The 19562-nt window shown below is 36.0% G+C and overlaps 1 protein-coding gene across 1 annotated transcript in view; it reads right to left on the bottom strand.

Annotated features, from left to right (window-relative positions):
• Positions 1 to 1801: 1801 nt before the first annotated feature.
• LOC126769230 (uncharacterized) overlaps positions 1802 to 19562 on the bottom strand; it is a 79625-nt gene continuing 61864 nt past the window's right edge. Inside the window, exon 6 of the mRNA XM_050487866.1 lies at positions 1802 to 2194. Within this exon, the coding sequence (XP_050343823.1) occupies positions 2109 to 2194 (86 nt within the window). The 3' untranslated portion in view covers positions 1802 to 2108. The remainder of the gene's footprint in view (positions 2195 to 19562) is intronic.

Raw genomic sequence — 19562 nt, 5'->3', positions numbered from 1 at the left:
TGTTTCTCAAATGGCTTGTTTTTCTTCATGACTAGAAAGCCATTTTAACACACATTTTGTGTATAAATAAATAAAAAATTATTACCAAAGAAAAAAAACATTACAATTATTATATTGTACTTATTCTATCTTTTTTTCTTATACTTTTAATTATAACTAATAAATAGTTAAGTAAAATCATTTTTAATATTACATCATATTAAACAAGACCAGAAAGATCATATATATCGTATTAAAATGTAATAAGTGTACAAAAAGTCTTTAGAATTAAACACAAGATGAGTTTTGGATTAAGCATAAATCTTTTTCCGTCAAAATAATGCTCAAACTGTGCAAAGTAATACTTGAGGGTATATTAGGAGCTATTGTTTAAGACAATATTATAAAAGAAAAGTATTTTTAGTAAACTCGTTACCTCCCTAACAAACTTAAAACATGACTACTGGAACTAAACTCACTAGTAAACTTAAAATAAATAAATAATTATTTTTAAAGACCGCGCAAGAAAAATAAATGGAAAACTAAGTAGATATAAGTTCATAATATACACCCAAACTTAATCTCATCTATAAAAAGTAAGAAAAATAATTTTAAAAAATAGTTGTTTTTCCTGTACAATAATTTTTTTGGTAATACGGTATTTTATTTTTTGACTTAATTGTAAGTAAGTATTAAGTTTTAACTGTGTATAGCCATGGAATCTATGCAAGCTCTTTACATTAGACTCGTAGGTCAAAGAAAATGAGTGAGGAATCCCCTAGTATTCGAAATAGGCCTATTCAATAAAAAGGAATAATGTGGTTCACGACCGGCGACAATATTATAAAACATAAACAAATCAGATACTGCTTTTAAAATAATCTTTTGATCAAATTTTGGCTATGACGACCAATTTCAAAAACTAGCCAACTGTGCACGACATAGTTGTGTTTGCGCAAACACAGGTACATTTTATATTGCCTGACCCTCAAAATCCGATGGGACGGCAATTCAGCTAGATCGATCAGATATCATATACGGATAGACCTGGTTTTTACGTGATTTTCGAGGAAAATCAGCACAGAAAACCCATTAACATTTTATTGACTCGACCCTGGGTCGATCGATCTTGAGATTTGCAGCTTTACAAGATAGCCACAATACCAATTAGGCACATCTTTGCAATTAATATATGAGCAAAGTTACATGAAATGACGTTCAACTTTTTTTGCAAATATTATATAAATTTTAATATTATTATTATAAGTAAGATTAGAAGATTTGTAATCGGCGTAATCGGTAAAATATGTTAATAATCATACATAATCGAACCCCATGACGTGGTAATATTTAAAATAATCGAGCTTATATAAATTGTCCGTTGAAAACAAATATAAAAATTGACTAGATTACACTTGTAGTTATCAAGTTAATTGATCCCGTATATTAGAACAGTAATTTTATTTAATACATTATTATATTTGTTTTATATTATATTTCGTGCTAAATTGATTGTTATTGTTTGCAGATTGATAGTGCACTTTAATAATAAGTATGATTGATGCGTTATTTACGAACAATTTTAGATTAGTGTAATTTTGGTTTCATTAGTTCATACAGTGAAAAGGTTATAATCATAATTTAACCACTAACTAACATAATTTAATCTATATCCTTCTGGCAACAGGCATGACCTGTTTCCGATATTTGGGAAATAGGTACTGCCTATTTATCTCAATACAAACTCATAATATATATTATAGTATTATCTATTACAACAATTAACATCGTATTTATCATTCACAATTTCACAAAATCTAACTACACTTTTAAACCACACATTTCTCGAATAGAACCCGCCCTGCAATGCTACACAATCTGTTCGTTTTATTTCCATGCGCGTTATATCAGCAGGCTTGGAACAGACACTTTTGTATTCCAACCGAATCACGCTAGGCCCACATCGGCCCTGCTCACCGGCGTGCTGCGTGTATCCTCTGTAGGCACTGGTCGCGTGTCGTGGGGAGTGGAAGGTAAGTCCACGCTAGGAGTAAAGTCCGGAGGCTCCTCGGGCGGTGCGGCAGCAGGCCGAATGTTATCGAGCCGCGGGCGCGGCGAATAGCGCGGCGTCAGCGCAATGCCCCCGACGACAGGGTGCGATTGGCGATTCCCGCCTGTAGGACGTCGTGCATCAGCCGCTCGTTCTCTTGCCGGACTGTGAACAAACATACAGCTTAACCATAGTAGGATTGAATCGTATTTAATATTAGACTTTGCTTGGACACACTTCTATAGAGAGACTTAGGGAATAAAAAGTTTTACGTATATTTTATTGAGCTTAAAACATTTGTTAGCCATCGGTTACGGTAATATTAATTAGCTGCATAAAATTAGTAAAAACATTAAATCTTTTAAAACTAGGTATGGGTATCCACAATGAGAAAGGTTAGTCACATTTATTTTAGTTGTTGTCTGTTTTTTTTTTTTATAGAATAGGAAGGTGGACGAGCATATGGGCCACCTGATGGTAAGTGGTCACCAAACGCCCTTAGACATTGGCATTGTAAGAAATGTCAACCATAGCTTATAGCCAATGCGCCACCAACCTTGGGAACTAAGATTTTATGTCCCTTGTGCCTGTAATTACACTGGCTCACTCACCCTTCAAACCGGAACACAACAATATCAAGTATTGCTGTTTTGCGGTAGAATATCTGATGAGTGGGTGGTACCTACCCAGACGAGCTTGCACAAAGCCCTACCAACAGTATTTGTTGGTTGTTTATTCCCTTCTTTCATAGAAGAATCTTAATCATTTTAAATATTATATTATTATTGGAGAAGACGTAAACTTTCTCGTTAAGCTGCTTATCATTTCGCAATATTCCTCTTATTCATATATTTCATCCAATTATTATAATTTCCAAATATTACCAAACCATGCTGAATAAATGTGTATTTGTTTCTTTATGTCTTTTTAAAAAACAAGTTATTTTATGTAGAATTTCTACGCCTACTATCAGAATGACGACTCACTTTAATGTAACGTTAATAAAAAAGCTTAGTACAATTACGTGCATTTATTCAGTATAAATGTTTATATTCCAATAGATTTGATCTATTTGGGAATTATACATTTTTACGCCGTTTTAACCGATAGTTACCATTTCATGTAAACTTATTAACCATCGTCATTCGCTAGGCGTTAATTAAAACTTAGTCGTTTATTTTTGTAAATAAAATATAAATAATAAAGCTGATTATTTAACTATTTGATCTTATATTGTATAGTATAGTAAAAACGATTCACCAACAGCGAATAGTTTATTTTTATGCATGTGCAATCGTGTGCACAATGTGTAAAAATCACAAAATAGAACACGACGCTCCGAAGTATCTCGAGCAAAATTCAAAACTAAGAATGTTAGGTAACCATGTATATGACATTTGGCAAACTAATGACATTTTTTCTATTAGGCTGCTTTTTCCTGTAATTTGATGTCGCTATTTTCTTCTACGATTGTCAAGCCAATTTTATTGTCTGTTCGATAGAAAGGTAAAGAAATTGAGCAGCTTAAAAAGACGACACTAAAACATTTGATACGTACACTTGTGAAATGTGAAATATTATTTGACTATAATTTAGAGTAAAACAAATTTAATTAGAGGAATTTTTTTTTGAAAAGAACATCCGATGCTATTAATAAAAAAACGTCATGTAGTCTTTTATATACGCAATCATTCAATCAATCAATCAATCAACAGCCAATCGTTGTCCACTGCTGAACATAGGCCTTTCCCAAGGTGCGCCAAAGCTCCCTGTCCTCCGCCTCCCGCATCCAGTTGGTGCCCGCCACCTTCTTAAGGTCGTCGGTCCACCTGGCTGGAGGGCGCCCTACGCTGCGCTTGCCGATTCGCGGTCTCCACTCTAGGACTCGTCTGCTCCAACGGCCATCGGTCCTACGACATACGTGACCAGCCCACTGCCACTTCAGCCTGCTAATTTTGCAAGCTATGTCGGTGACTCCGGTTCTTTTCTGGATAATCTCATTTCTGATCTTATCCTTCAAAGATACTCCGAGCATAGCTCGCTCCATAGCACGCTGAGCGACTTTGAATTTGTGGACTAGTCCCGCAGTTAGTGTCCACGTTTGGGCACCGTATGTCATGGCAGGTAAGACGCATTGGTTGAAGACTTTCGTCTTCAAACATTGCGGTATAGACGACTTGAGGACTTGACGAAGGTTACCAAATGTTGCCCATCCCAAGCGAATTCTTCGATCGGCTTCCTTCTCGAAGTTGTTCCTACCGACTTGTATTATCTGTCCTAGGTAGGTATATTCACTAACAACTTCGAGAGGTTTCCCCTCGACGTATATCGGTCCCGGCACGACATGCCTATTGAACAACCTTGGTCTTGTCCAAGTTTATACCAAGACTGACACACCGGGAAGACTCGCCTAGGCTACGCAGCATTTCGGTGATTTGTTCCACTGACTCTGCTATGATGACGATATCGTCGGCAAATCGAAGGCGTGAGATGTACTCGCCGTTTAAATTGACTCCATACCTAGTCCAATCCAGCGTTTTGAAAACGTCTTCCAACGCGTTGGTGAACAGTTTCGGGGATATTACATCCCCCTGTCTCACCCCTCTGCGCAGTTGGATCGCCTTCGTCTTACAGTCCTGGATGTGGACAGTCATCGTAGCGGCGTTGTACAGACATCTCAGTACCTCGATATATCTCCAATCGATATGACATCTCTGCAATGAGTCGAGCACTGCCCAGGTTTCGATGGAGTCGAAGGCTTTCTCGTAGTCCACAAATGCCATACACAGCGGCTGATTGTACTCTTCGGTCTTCTGCACAATCTGCCGAACAGTATGGATGTGGTCCACGGTGCTGTAGCCTGATCGAAAGGCGGCTTGCTCTGGGGGCTGGAACTCGTCAAGTCGTCTGGCGAGACGGTTCGTGACGACTCTTGAGAACAGCTTATACACGTGACTCAGGAGGGAGATTGGTCTGTAGTTTTTCAAGAGGGTTTTATCACCTTTCTTGAAAAATAGTACCACCTCGCTCCCGCTCCACGTTTCCGGGGTCTTGCCATGTTGGATGACGGAATTAAAGAGGCTTGCTAGCTCTTTCAGGACCGGAGTCCCGCCTGCCTTAAGCAACTCTGTTGTGATTCCGTCATCTCCCGGAGTTTTGTTGTTTTTAAGCTGTTCTAGAGCCGCCCTAATCTCTCCTTGGTCAACGACCGGGAGCTCCTCGGAGTAATGGCGCATAAGAGGGGCGCGCTGGTCATCAATACTGATTCCCACGGGTTTATCTGATCTTGAAGAGAACAACTGCCCATAAAACCTCTCTACTTCTCCGACAATCTCAGGCCTAGAGGTAACGACCCCACCATTTTCAGTTTTAAGTTTTGTCAGAGGCGGCCTCCCAAACTTGCGAGCGAACACTTTCGATCCCCGATTTTGCTCAATCGCAGCCTTGATGGCACGGGTATTGGAGCGTCGGAGATCGCGTCGCGTCAGAGTTTTTATAATTCGATTAGGCCTTATCTGACAAAAACGATGGTAGTTCTCGTCGTTTTCTCATGAGCTCGAGTGTCTCAGCAGAGAGTTTTGGTGCGTTGTCTCTTCTCTGTGGCGGAAAACACTTGCGGGATGTATTTTGCAGTATTTTGACCAGCGTGTCGGTTCTCTCAGCAATGCTGCTTATGGTTTCCAACGCGGTGAATTGATTTTGAAGTTCCATTTGGAACTTTTCGGAGCCTTGAGCAGCTTGGAGCATGGTAGGTCGGAGAGTAGACCTCATCATTCTCGATCTTTCGGCTTTTAAGTTGATATTTAGAGTGCCTCGAACCAAGCGGTGATCACTTCCGGTATTAAACCTGTTGATCACTGAAACATCTCTAAATATGTGCCTTTTATTCGAGATGATAAAGTCTATCTCGTTCCTTGTCACGTTATCGGGGCTTCGCCAGGTCCACCTCCTCTGAGGCTTCTTTTGAAAGAAAGAATTCATCAAAAAAAGCCCCTGCGCTTCGAGAAAGTTTACCAGCATTTGCCCCCTGTGTAGCTGCAGCCCAAGCCGTAAGGTCCGACTTTCGATTCACCGCTATCTTGTACTCCCACTTTAGCATTAAAGTCTCCCATAACAACATTGTAGTGGGCCATCGAGGTGTCGTTGAGGGCCTTTGCGATGTCCTCGTACATCGTTTCGATCACATCATCAGAGTATGTCGAAGTTGGCGCATATACCTGTACGACCTTCAGGGAGTACCTGTCGGAAAGTTTTAGGACAAGGTACGCTACCCGGTTCGACACACTACTGATTTCCACAATGCTGCTATTGAGATCCTTTTTGACTAGAAAACCGACACCACCCTGGGAGAGGTTATCACCTTCGCGGAAGTAGAGTAAGTTACCGGAATCTAGAGTTATCGTGTCCTCCCCCTGTCTTCGGACTTCAGATAACCCCAGTATATGCCAGTTTATATGACTTAACTCTACTTCTAATTCGGCAAGGTGATGGTCCAGCCTCATCGAGCGTCCATTATACGTTGCCATGTGCAGTCGTTTTATACGGTAGCCTGCCGTGAACCGGTGATTCTTAGCACCCCCTGCCCTGCCGATACCGCGACCGCTACCTTGGTCGGGCCTAGCGGGCTTGCCGGTAACTGGGGGCCTTTTTTTTGGGCGCATCTGCCATTAAGGGGGGGGTTTGCCCATACTCGCCGCGCTGGGCAGGCGTGTTGGCGAGCGCAGTAGGGGGGTAAGATGTTTATGGGAGGGGGGACGCTGCTGCCCATCCCCCCTTTTCCCCGTCCCTCAGTCGCCTCTTACGACACCCACGGGATGAGATTGGGGGAGTACTATTCTAAGCCGGTACTCCACGGCATACGCAATCATTATGAATCTCAAAATTATTAGAAAATATTCCGGTCTTAAAAATTATTTTTAAAATGGTATACATTTTAATAAATGTACTTACTATAAACATTGTGGAAGGAATTAAAAGTTAGTGAAATAGCCGGGAGCGATGAAGTGTCTGTAAAGCACCCTTACGCTGAAAGCGTTTGAGGTGTTCAACAATTTTTGATTTACAATTACAATTTACGATAAATTGTACTATTAATTTAATCAAAGCCATTAATAGAAAAACTTTAAATAGTGTAATACTCCTCAAAGTTGTTTGAATACGCAATTTATAATAATAAATAAGTTATGTACATATATTTTGAGTAGTCCTTCAAAATGCCCTAATTCAATAGGTAGCGTTGATTTTTTTAAAATTAATATTAAAATGTTATATGAAACAACAATCACACATCTAAATTGAAAGAGGGCAATCCTCGAGATAAAGCCTACTCAGTTAAAAGAGACTTATTAAATTCGGTGCATAATAGATAAACATATCGCGTAACATCAACACATGTGTAAATCATTCGTAAGCGGTTTTATAATATTTGTAAATTCATTAGCTACTCGTATAGGCCTTTGAAATATTTTTATAATACAGTTACAGCCTGTTAATGTCCCACTGCTGGGCTAAGGCCTCCTCTCCCTTTTTGAGGAGAAGGTTTTAGAGCTTATTCCACCACGCTGCTCCAATGCGGGTTGGTAGAATACACATGTGACATAATTTCAATGAAATTAGACACATGCAGCCATTAATAGAAAAACTTTAAATAGTGTAATACTCCTCAAAGTTGTTTGAATACGCAATTTATAATAATAAATAAGTTATGTACATATATTTTGAGTAGTCCTTCAAAATGCCCTAATTCATTCACGATGTTTTCCTTCATCGTCAAGCACGAGATGAATTTTAATCACAAATTAAGCACATGAAATTTCAGTGGTGCCTACCCGGGTTTGAACCCACGATCATCGGTTAAGATTCACGCGTTCTAACCACTAGGCCATCTCGGATTTTTATAATATTAATATATAATTGGTTTTAAAGCCTTTTGTTTTTAAAGCTTTTGTATATATACTGGTTTGTTTTTGCAAAAGATCTATCTTAAAGAGAAAGTATAAAGTAAGAAATTAAATGTTTCTAATTTAAAGTAAACATGATAAATGAGCTCGTATATCACTGTAATAGAGTTACATCTATATTAAATCTTAACTTGCAACAAAGCAAGCAGGCTCCTTCAATCTTTTTCAATTAGCCTTTGCCCGAGCTGTTGTAGTAGACCGTAATTTTATAATAATTTTTAATCGAATTAGTTCCGTTTTAAAAATAAAGGTAATAAGTATAAATATAAATTTTAGCAATATTAGTTGGTGAATTTTCCTTTTTACCTAAAATCACTATGTTTAGTTTTATTATACAAACGTTTTAAAATAAGATGATTTCCTGATAACTTTGGAAATTCAAAGATAATTTAGTAAGTCAGTAATAGTTTTATTGGCTTTACATTGTGAGACTTAATAATATTATATAATATGTCCCTAAGACAATGAATGTTACCTAAATTAAATTATCTTTGACAACCGACACAACAAGGAACATAACATTGCTTTTTGGAAGTAGAAATCGTAGTTTAATCGTACCTTGCCTATAAACCGGTAACGTAATACATAAAGTAAATAGGTATAAGATTCCGTAGTCAGACTTGGAAACCTAACAACCACGACTTGTTAAACTGGTGTCTAATAAAGTTTCTAAATTATTTGCTTACAATTTGGTTTAGTGAGAATAACAAAAATATTTTATATTTTATTTTAACCCTCACTACAAAAAACGGTGATGGTAGTTTCTTTTTGCTATCCACTGGTCAGGGCTAAATATTTATAAACTAAATTTTATATTATATAATGAGATATATACAATTGCGGTAAATGCAGCTTATGCAGTGAGAGTCGTTAAATTAACCAGAGATAACTTTGTTCTGAAAAAATGCTTGAAATTACATATTCTTGTCATTGAAATGATTTAAGCATTACTTGGCTTTGTTAACGTAAGAAATTTCAAGGTACATTTCTTATTCAAAGATGGTAAAATATAAGACATTATTTCTATAAAAAAATGACATGAAAACAGACACATATTTATTTTATTCATTGTTATTAGATACTTTAACACATTCGCATCCTCCACACTTTTTATACCCTTATACATTGTGTTAGTGAACCCTCTAGCGGAGTCCTTGGCAATACATATAATAATAACAACCTTGAACCCACGTCGTGGGTTGTTGTTATACGGTAAGTACTCGTGATAAAAAACGCTCGAGTATAGTTCAATTGGATATTTTCGGGTCGTTTTGCTATAAACAGTATCTTCGAGACATTCCTGTGCTTAGTGATAGTGAAAACGTGCATTCAATGAAAAATTGGTAAGTTAACAAAAAGGTATTTCACTCGCTCCGATCCTGTAATATGGGTCTTAAATCTTTTAGTAGTTTTCATGCTGTTAGCTAATAATAATTAGTCTTAAAATGAATTTTAGAGTATTTTACAATTATATTTTTGTTTTGCAACTCCTAATAAAATTCGCCTTGTCAAGGAATAAGTAATTTATTATTATTTCGAAGCAATTACACAATCCATTCTTATTCATGATAGCCAATTCTGCTGTCTTTAATATTTCTTGTTTAATTCGCAATGATGTGCCTTTTCAATTTAAATGTACCTGTTCTGTATAATATCTGTAGATTTAACAATTCTTCGGAAAACTATTATATTATATTATATATATATTATATATTCGAAGAAGAAGGAGCCCCAGTGAAGTAAACGTCAAAACGTACCGTACTTTTTGAATGACAGAATAAGTTGTAGTTGTTTTCAATTGTAGTGTAATAATTTCGTTAAAAATCAGTTATTTACGTGAATTTTTAATTAATTAGTTTAATTTAAAAGTGTAAAGTAAAGCATGAACATTTAATTGTCGATTCTCTGTTTTTAGATGAATCACATTGTGTTATGCTTTAAAGAAGAAAAACCATTATATATATAATATAAAAAATATCGACTATATATATATATATATATGTTATTATTGGAATCCATATTTATTTCTTTGCATTGTCTAAGAGTCGATATTTTTTTATCAAAAATCGGGACTTTTTTAGCTGACGCTGGCAGCACTTACATGATAAATAATTATAGGTTATGAATGATAAAAACTGGAAAATCCTATTATCTTCAGGATTTAAATGCAATATAAGGTTCCGTCATGCTATGGCATAAATAAACATCACTGAGAAACTAATAACACACGCCGGCAATTTTCTTCTTGCTGTCACTTTAACATGAAATAATACGACAATGCACCATTGTATAACCTTCGATATGATATAAGGATTTTTTCTCGGCCTTTTCACTGGATTAGAATCGTTTTCTAACACAAGAGTAAGCGAAAATTGAACAAAAAACACAATGAACGCACCAACTGTCAAGTTTGTTTCGCTACTTAAGTAGCGAAACAAACACCAAAACTGGTTACGTGATAAGGGACAAAAGATTTGATAATTCTATATCTGTCTTTAACTGCCCCCTTCTTTCCCGTGGGTGTCGTAAGAGGCGACTAAGGACCACCTGAGTGACCATCTGCTCATCTGGTGGTAGGATGCTAAACATCCGCCTGGCTTGTTACCACCGTACGCATGGTGAAAAATTTATGAAGTGGCTGCTTGCAGCCGCGTTTCGAGGTCAGCCAGCGTACAGCCAGTGCCCGAGCGAGCATTGCCACGATAGGTGTTGGTCCATGGAGACGGCTGTTGAACCAATGCCGGGCGAAACTGTATTGACCTGCCGGACAGGGAGGCCCGAAGAAACGGCTGTTACGCTGGCCACCCGTGGCAGAATACAGGGGCCCAAGCGTGCCTAAACAGCTCGCGAGACAGCCCCACCAGGCCACGCATATAATCTCGGGGTGGAGCGTCGTACCGGTTGGTGACTGGAAGGTAAGATCCCGGCGACCACTTCCGAGGGGGTTCGGGGGCCCTTCCGTCCGGCAGATCAGTGTATTTTCCCTTTTGGCAACCACTTGGGGAAACACTCCTCCACACTTTGCCCATCCCTATCGTGGCAATACGTCGCTCACTTCACATCTCTTTTCTATTTTTTTTTCCCAAATGGTAGCGCAACAAAGCAGAAATAACGGTCGTTCAGCGGTGCACACCCCCACCATACCCACGCTGTTTGAGGTCGAGTTCTCTAACATCTGTGGACTCCACGCTAACCTCAACGCTTTTCACCACCATCTCGAGACAGCACGGTTAGCAATATTGTTTCTCACGGAGACGCAAATACTCCGTCCTGCCGATATCAGCTCCCTTAATTATCCCAGCTACATGCTTGAAGAATCCCTCAAAGCGAAAGCCGGAGTATGCTTGTTCGTCAGGACGGATGTTTGTTGTCATCGACTGCGCTGATGACAACAAACAGCAGATGCTGCGCAAGAGCAGTTTCCTAACGTGGAATTGTTTCGCGTCATAGGGGCTCCCGTAACTTCTGGCGTCTGACCAACTCTGTGCAAAACAATTTCTGCCAACGTTCGCTGCCACCGCTCAGAAATCCGGACGGATTGCTAGCTCACAGTCCGCAGGAGTAAGCCGATCTCCTGGCTAAGCTCTTTGCCGATAATTCCGTGATCGATGACTGTACTGCGTTGCCACCAACAATACCTTCATGTGGCCTCACGATGCCTGACATCAAAATCAGGCAACAACGATTTTTGTATATAACACAGCTACACTACAAATTCTGATGCCATTGTTGCAATGTAAAAAGTAAGTAAAGTTTCCATTAAACATTTAATACAGTTAGATAACGAATATTAGAACACATAATAATTTCACTTAATTAATCTGAAACTAAGAATCTCAGTACCAATATTGATTTTGAAAGAATGGTTTTACATTAGAGAGTACGGTTTGATTATTAAATGATAATTAATTAACGTAAAAGTATCGAATAATTTGAACTTAACTATATGTAAAATTTATATATACCTTATAAACCGAAACAATTAAATTGCAAAGGTCAATAAGTAAATTATAACAAAAACAATTGCAATAAAATAGCCGAAAGAAAGGTGCGCAAAATAACAGTTTTAAGGTGTGGGATATACATGAATGGTTCATTTGAGCACCTTTTTTTCCCAGTAATCGTTACTGGAACTAACTTTGAAAATATTTGTTAACCTACATTATATTATGCATTTCCAATTTGCTTAAAATTAAGTAAAAAGATTTGAAGTAATAAAAATATGCAAAGTTATCTGGCACAGTTGGCAGTGACCCTGCGAACTGCCTTCAGGTTTGTCGCTGCGGGTTCGTTTCCCCGGCTCTGGGTGACATCCAAATGTTTATATTATGAAATATAAAAATCAATTTATATATTTATTAGTAGAATCAGTGACAAACATTGTATAAACACGAGAAGTAAAGATAAACTTATAACATCAAATATTCTCTGTTTCTCCGCAAAGTCAATAAATACTTTCCGGGGAGAGCTAATCGTTTCTATAATATTCCGCAATTAAATTATATATAAATATACATAAATATCAATAAAAGCATTGAGTTAGTATTTGTTCAGTTTCAATATATTATATTTTAGTGTATTTATATTTATTTATTTTTGTTAATAACAAACAATATGCTTATAGTTTGTATTATTATGTTATATAATATTATATAGCGTGCAATATTATAACTAAATCCCAGTTCTAATGAACAAATTTAGGTTCACTACAAGTTTTGACAGCAAAAGTCGTATAAGTTTAACTTCACAGCTTCCATTTGAATGCACGTTTTCATTTGTTTCTGATTTTCCGCGCATTATACGAGCTATCAGCATATAAATAGCTCGCCACTAGAGAACTCTCCTCACTTCATTCAAAGCTCAGCTAGGAGAATGTAATATAAAGTGGAATAAATGTGGAAGCAGTTGCGTCACTAAGTTTGTATGCATCATGTACATGTTGGTAGAGAAATGAAAGAACTTTGCCGTTGCACAGTTTTAGTACTAAATCATAAATGTTTATTGTAAACATTTCGTTCAAAAAATTTTGTCTTCTATTTCCATTGTTGTATTTTAAGACTCACATTTTTTTTGGATTCATGAAGCAATACAATACCAATTAAACCTCTGTATTTAAAAAAAATGTATATTATAATTTTATCATTATTTACACAAATTCAATATATATAGAAAATTTATATTGTAGTTAGTGAAGTATACAATAAAATTGAATTATATAATTATAATTAATATTAAATAAAATAAAAGAAAAGAAAAGAGGATTGTTACTGTCCTTCAAATTTTGCTGCAAAAGATAAGGACAAGTTCTCAAACTTCGAAACTTGTTTTGTCGTTCCTCCCTATTTTTCAAGTCTTAAAGCATTTCTTAGTAGTCAAAATTAATTGAATGATTATATTCAATCATCGAATTGTTAACCATTAGAAAATACTTAAATTGCTTATCAATAAGATAAAAAAATGTCATGTCACGTTAAAAACAGCTATATTTTTTACATATTCTAATCCATGATTAATATCTACATCAAAAGCTCAGTAAATAATCTCTAACTTCTCAAAGGTTTCTGTCAGAGATATCCTTAAGATTAATTATCTAAATATATAAATAAGCCTCTATACACTTTATTCTCATTATTTAGTCATGATTTACGTCTTTTATTAAAATCAAATCATAATCATATTATTTTGTCTAATGTAATTATTAATAAAATTGTTATATATTATGCCTTGTTTCAAAAATGATGATACTTATTAATTTATGCATGGTACTGTATTCATAAATAAGTTTCATAAGCTATTTTATTTTTTTTAATTTGTTTACTTGTTGTACATGTGGCTTATAATATGTTTCTTCATTTATCCATTTTGACGGCACACAATAAATACTATAACTTTGTATCGCGAGATAGTCTAGTGAGTCATACATAGACATGATGCATGAACAACATATGGTAGTATAATAGTTTTGACCTATTTTAAAACCTCTCCTTAGATGTTTATATATTTTTTCGTAATCATAGATTAAAGAGGAGGAGGAGGATTAAGTGTGATTTGTGATTTGAATAACATTTCACATAACCTACGTAAAGATGTATATAAAATAGGTTTGCTATCAAATTTTTTTTCCTCTGTTATTTTAAAAAATAAGCTTGTTTCACCACCCTGATCCAATGTGGGTTTGTATACATATTCGAATAATGGAATTATTGTGATACTTTCCTTCAATACAAAGAACGAGATGAATTATAAACTTAAATTAAACACTTTGAAATTATTTCCTCTCAGGTTTGAATCTTCGGTTAAAACACACATGTTCTAACAATTGGGCCATCTCGGCTCTTCCGTAAAAACAAAAAACAATTTAAAATATTTTCAGAACATACCATTGTTCTACGAATATAACGATTTGCAAGTGCAGCGATTTCATAAAGTTGAAATAAAAATGCTTACTGAGATCCGTTAATTTCAACTTCGAAAACAGGTTCTTAATACGTAGCCGAGTTTATTTTTATGCTATATGTTAAATTTATTTTTTGTTTGTCATAATGATTATTTTTATGTAATCAGATACATAAATATAAAATTTAAGGTAAAATAAGTGTTAAATATTATCTTTTTTACATGTAGATAAAAGCTTTAAAATTCCTTACATTTTAAATTTACTTATTTTTTAACGTCCCTATTAAGCCCCGCTTTTTCAATTCATTTTGTATTTTTTAATCCGACAGGTCTCATTCATTATACATTTATCAAAACTGTATAATTGAATTATTTAAGTATTAAATGATAAAAAATTAGTCGAGTTGTGTTTGCAAAATTTTATTTTGTGTGTGGTTTTTGTTTCTTCACTCAATATTTTTAAAATTTATCAACTCGGCATCTGACTTTATTGTAGTGATGATCTTGATGGACGTGAACCTATTTCTCAAATTTTCTATAGTATTGAGCGAAGTAGCGATTCATAATCAAATTTTGCTAATTTCTCGTTTCCCTTTGTAGACGTGACTTGTTTTGCAATATATTTTTTCCTTTTATAAATTGCCGTTAAAGATTTCTTATTTACCATTCACAAAAAACTTTAACAATCAAAATATCAACCTAATGTTAAGTAAATTTTTATCGAGTGTAAGTAAAATCTTTGTTCATGTCGCTGATAATTTTTTCATGAATATGTTTATTAACTTTGACAACTCACTCACTCACCCTTTGTTAACGGTCCTAATTAGTTTGTCATGTTTTTATTTAAACATTCACAGGTTATTTTATTAGTACGCTCAGAATCATCAGCTAATGGCCGAAACGAAATTCGATAAATTACTCGACCTCACCCTGTGAGCATTTGAAATTCTATTTCATTACAGCTATGTAGTCTAACGTAAGACGTTTTGCTCATTCAATGAAATTGAAATACTTGCACAAACAAGTATCATTTCATGTTCATAATTTGTATTCTTAGCTAATCGAGTACTAGGCGGTGGCGGAAAACATCACAAGGAAAACATGAAAACCATTTCATATGACGGATTAAATTAAAAAATACCCTTACTGAAACAGTATGCTTTCACCACGTAAAGGGCTTTTCCACACAGTGAAAACTTTCATAAAGGAACCTGGCTTTATGATTGGTTCTGAGAGATTACGGAATAGTCTTGATGTAAAGTTCCCGGGCCGCCGGGTGAGCTCAAAACAAGCGCTTTCACCGTTCTGACGAGCGACGTGAGTCTGCTGATAGACTCTTGCTTCCATATCCGCCAGAATGTCCAAGGCAGAAAGCGCGTTACGGTGGTTGCCGCTTCGTAGGATATCATGCGTTGTCCACGCACTTCGACAATACTACACAAGCACGAAGCTTTCTTTCTCCTCAAGAGTAGAACCTTTTTAAAGAAATAATAAAGTGATTTTACTAAAAAAAAAAAACAATTAAATATTAATTTAATCACATGGCTAAACTATCGCAATCGACGTTGTCATACACATACGAATACTAGATTGACATTGTCATTATAATTTTACCAAAACGCTGGATGAATATTTGTTTTTAAATTTTATAAAAATGAAAGGGATTGCGAGTTAAGAGGTTTTTTTAATCTATGAAAGTCGTATTAAAATCCGTTCAACCCTTTCAAGGCGAACAATAGAAAGACAGATAAGAATAATTAAAAAGCTTTTACTTTGGGTTAACGACCGTCTGCCACAGCGTACTCGTTCCCAAAGTACCATAGGTAACTAGGTTCATGGGTTAATTGAACCTCCTAATTAAGTTAAGTTCGATTATTAGTCTGAGTAATAAATTTATGGGAGACTAGGAAAGTTAGATAGGCGCGAAACTCCATAGTGACTAATTACTACTAATTTTTATTATTTATATTATTTGTCCTTCTGTCACTTAAACGCTAAAGAACCACCCGATCAATGTGAGTTTATGAAATCGTGACGTAGGCATAAATTCCGAAAAAATACACGGAAATTAATCCTCAGATTTAGTAGTTCATCATTAAATGTTAAATATTATTATATTGTTTGTTCTTAATAGCTCCTTTTGAATTGCATTTTACTAATATGGTCTATTTATGAATTTAAGTAAGCTGCCATGATGATAAAATATTTTCACTTTGACTGCGATTCAATTTCAAACTGATGTCACAAAACATTGCTCTCTCATATAACGCGTATGTTCTGTGAGAACTAAGTAATCTTTTTAGCCATACGAGAAAAATCAATTACACACGGACGCGATCCGCGCTCGAGTGATGGGATTATTATACGAGTGTAAGACCATTTACCTGTTTGTAACGGGTGTTACAAAAATTACATTTATACAAAAACTGATTGTGAGTGAGTAAATAATTATTGGTCGGAATGTGTATTTTTGTGTACATGTTCAATGTTTTAAATTATATGTGAATAGATAAGATCACAAATAAATGGGCCAAATCAGTAGTTGGATAGTAATTAATTTTGAATATTAGCAAATTTAAAGGATGCATTCATTCACTATACATTCGATACCTTTAATACCAATGAACTTTCAAATTATTGGCTCAATTTGTGACTTTTCTTGCATCTATTGTTACATTGATTGTATTATATTAGGTCCTTACATATGAAATTAGCGTTTTGTCGTACTGACCACTTTGATCTGAAATATCTCCTCTTTGGTTAAGAATTCCAAATTAAAATTTATAAATTCATTTAGCTGAACATTTGAGTTTTGAATTTTCCTTTTTGTTTTTTCCTTATTATTTTCTCTTTGGCGTCGCTTATTACCGCACAAGGGAAAACATATATATATATCGGTACATTTACGAGTACGATTTCTACCGCGGCACCAGTGCTGCAGAAACAGCTCGAAGGTTTCATGGTGTGTACGGCGCTTGTGTCGCAAAAGAAAGCACGGTACGTTTTTGGTTTCAACGTTTTCGTTCTGGAAATTTCGACCTTCGGACCAACCCCGTGGACGGCCGGAGACCAAAGTGGAAATTGAAGAATTAAAGGCTATTGTGGAAGCGGATCCATCACAAAGCACTTCAGAGATAGCTGAAGGCTTCGGGGTAAGTGATAAATCTGTCCTCCACTTGAAGCAAATCGGGAAAATAAAAAAACTTGAACGATGGGGTACCTCATGAATTAAGTGAATCGAACTTGCAAACACGCGTCGACTGCTGCGTTACTTTGCTCAACCGACACAATAATGAAGGGATTTTAAATCGAATCATTACTTGTGATGAAAAGTGGACACTGTACGATAGTCGGAAGCGCTCGTCGCAATGGCTGAACCCTGCAGACCCAGCCAAATCCTGCCCTAAACGAAAATTGACTCAGAAAAAGTTACTTGTGAGTGTTTGGTGGACTAGCGCCGGTGTCGTTCACTACAGCTTTCTAAAATGTGGCCAAACGATTACGGCAGATATCTATTGTCAGCAACTGCAAACCATGAAGGAAGAACTAGCTGCTAAACAACCGAGATTGGTCAATCGCTCTAGGCCACTGCTGCTTCACGACAACACAAGACCACATACAACAAACAACCACTAAATTAGATGAGCTACAATTGGAATGTCTGCAACATCCACCGTACTTCCTGGATCTTGCTCCAACAGATTACCATTTTTTCCGGAAGTTGGACAACTTCTTACAAGGAAAAAAATTCAACTCCGATGCTGCAGTCCAAACCGCGTTCAAAGAGTTTATTGATTCTCGCCCCCATGGTTTTTTTAGTAAAGGGATCAATGAACTACCTTTTATATGGCAAAAGTGCATAGATACAACGGTGCAAACTTTGATTAATTCAATATATTTTACAAAAAAAAATTGACTTTATATTCCTCCCCTACAAAACGCCAATTTCATATGTAAGGACCTAATATTTCATATTCAGAATGTGACCACAAAGCAACAATTTACAACAGTTATAATCTATATATAAACTAACGCTCTACCCGCGGGCTTAATCCAGCGAGCGTATTATGTCAAAAATTCATAATATTTTTATACAAACTTTCATCCCCTTTCTTTATCCCTTTCTCTACCTAGAGGTTTTTTAAAAAATCCTTTATACAAATTTTATTGTTCTAGGCCCAGAAGTTTAGACTGTGCGTTGATATGTCAATCAGTCCAAAAGACCATAAGGTCCATTTAACTATTTCTCCTCTGTTTGTCAAACAATATTCTTTTTTGTTTAATAGCTATTGAATATTACAGCTTTATCTTTATCAATAAATGGAAAGCATTCATTTTCCTCAATTTTTCGATAATGAATTAACAATTGATTACACTAATACTATAACTTGGCCGGCACAACTTTGAGAAGGCGGCCAAAAGAAGAATACGTTTGGGCTGGGAGGCATTCGGGAGATTGCTTCATATATTTTAATCTAAAAGTCGCTAAAGACCAGGGTCTTTAATCAGTGCTTCCTACCTGTAATGGATTTTCGGTGCCGAAACGTGGACGGTGAGACCGTAGGACTAGTCCACAATTTAAGGTCTCTCAGTGAGCTATGCAACGCGCGATGCTTGGGGTTACTCTGGCAGATAGAATCCAAAATGAGGACATTTGCCAGAGAATTAAAGTAATAAAAAACTTAACTGATATCGTGCGTAGAATTAGCACGCTGAAGTGGAAGTGGGCTCCGAAGTCATGTCTCCAGGTGCATCAATGGCCGATGAAGCGTGGTCTTCACTCTAAAATGAGTGGAGACCACGCTTAGGCAAACGTAGGCAATTTCGCAAAAAACGCGAGTGGCTCCCAATCCGTCTTCGCAGGAACTTTCTCTTCTCTACTATATACTTTTTCATACAATTTTTTCTCACTATCTTAAACATCGTTTTGAATTTCTTGAGGACTAGCACAGCCGCACTCTACGATCTGATGATAATCGAATTCTTAAAATTGCTTTCCACTCTTATTCTTTTTATTTATTTATTTAAGGATTTTTTTATACCAATTCTTTCTCCGTCCAAGCAGTTTGCCTATAACATTCTTACCACTACTTGAGACGATCTCAAACTATTAACACATTTAAAATCCGACTCAAGGCGTTTTATTTATCTTTATAAATACCAGTGGGATGTTGCTT

This window comes from Nymphalis io, chromosome 6, assembly GCF_905147045.1.
Source record: "Nymphalis io chromosome 6, ilAglIoxx1.1, whole genome shotgun sequence".
NCBI lineage: Eukaryota > Metazoa > Arthropoda > Insecta > Lepidoptera > Nymphalidae > Nymphalis > Nymphalis io.
Note: the sequence above shows the minus strand (reverse complement) of the source record. Positions and strands in the feature narration are given on the sequence as shown.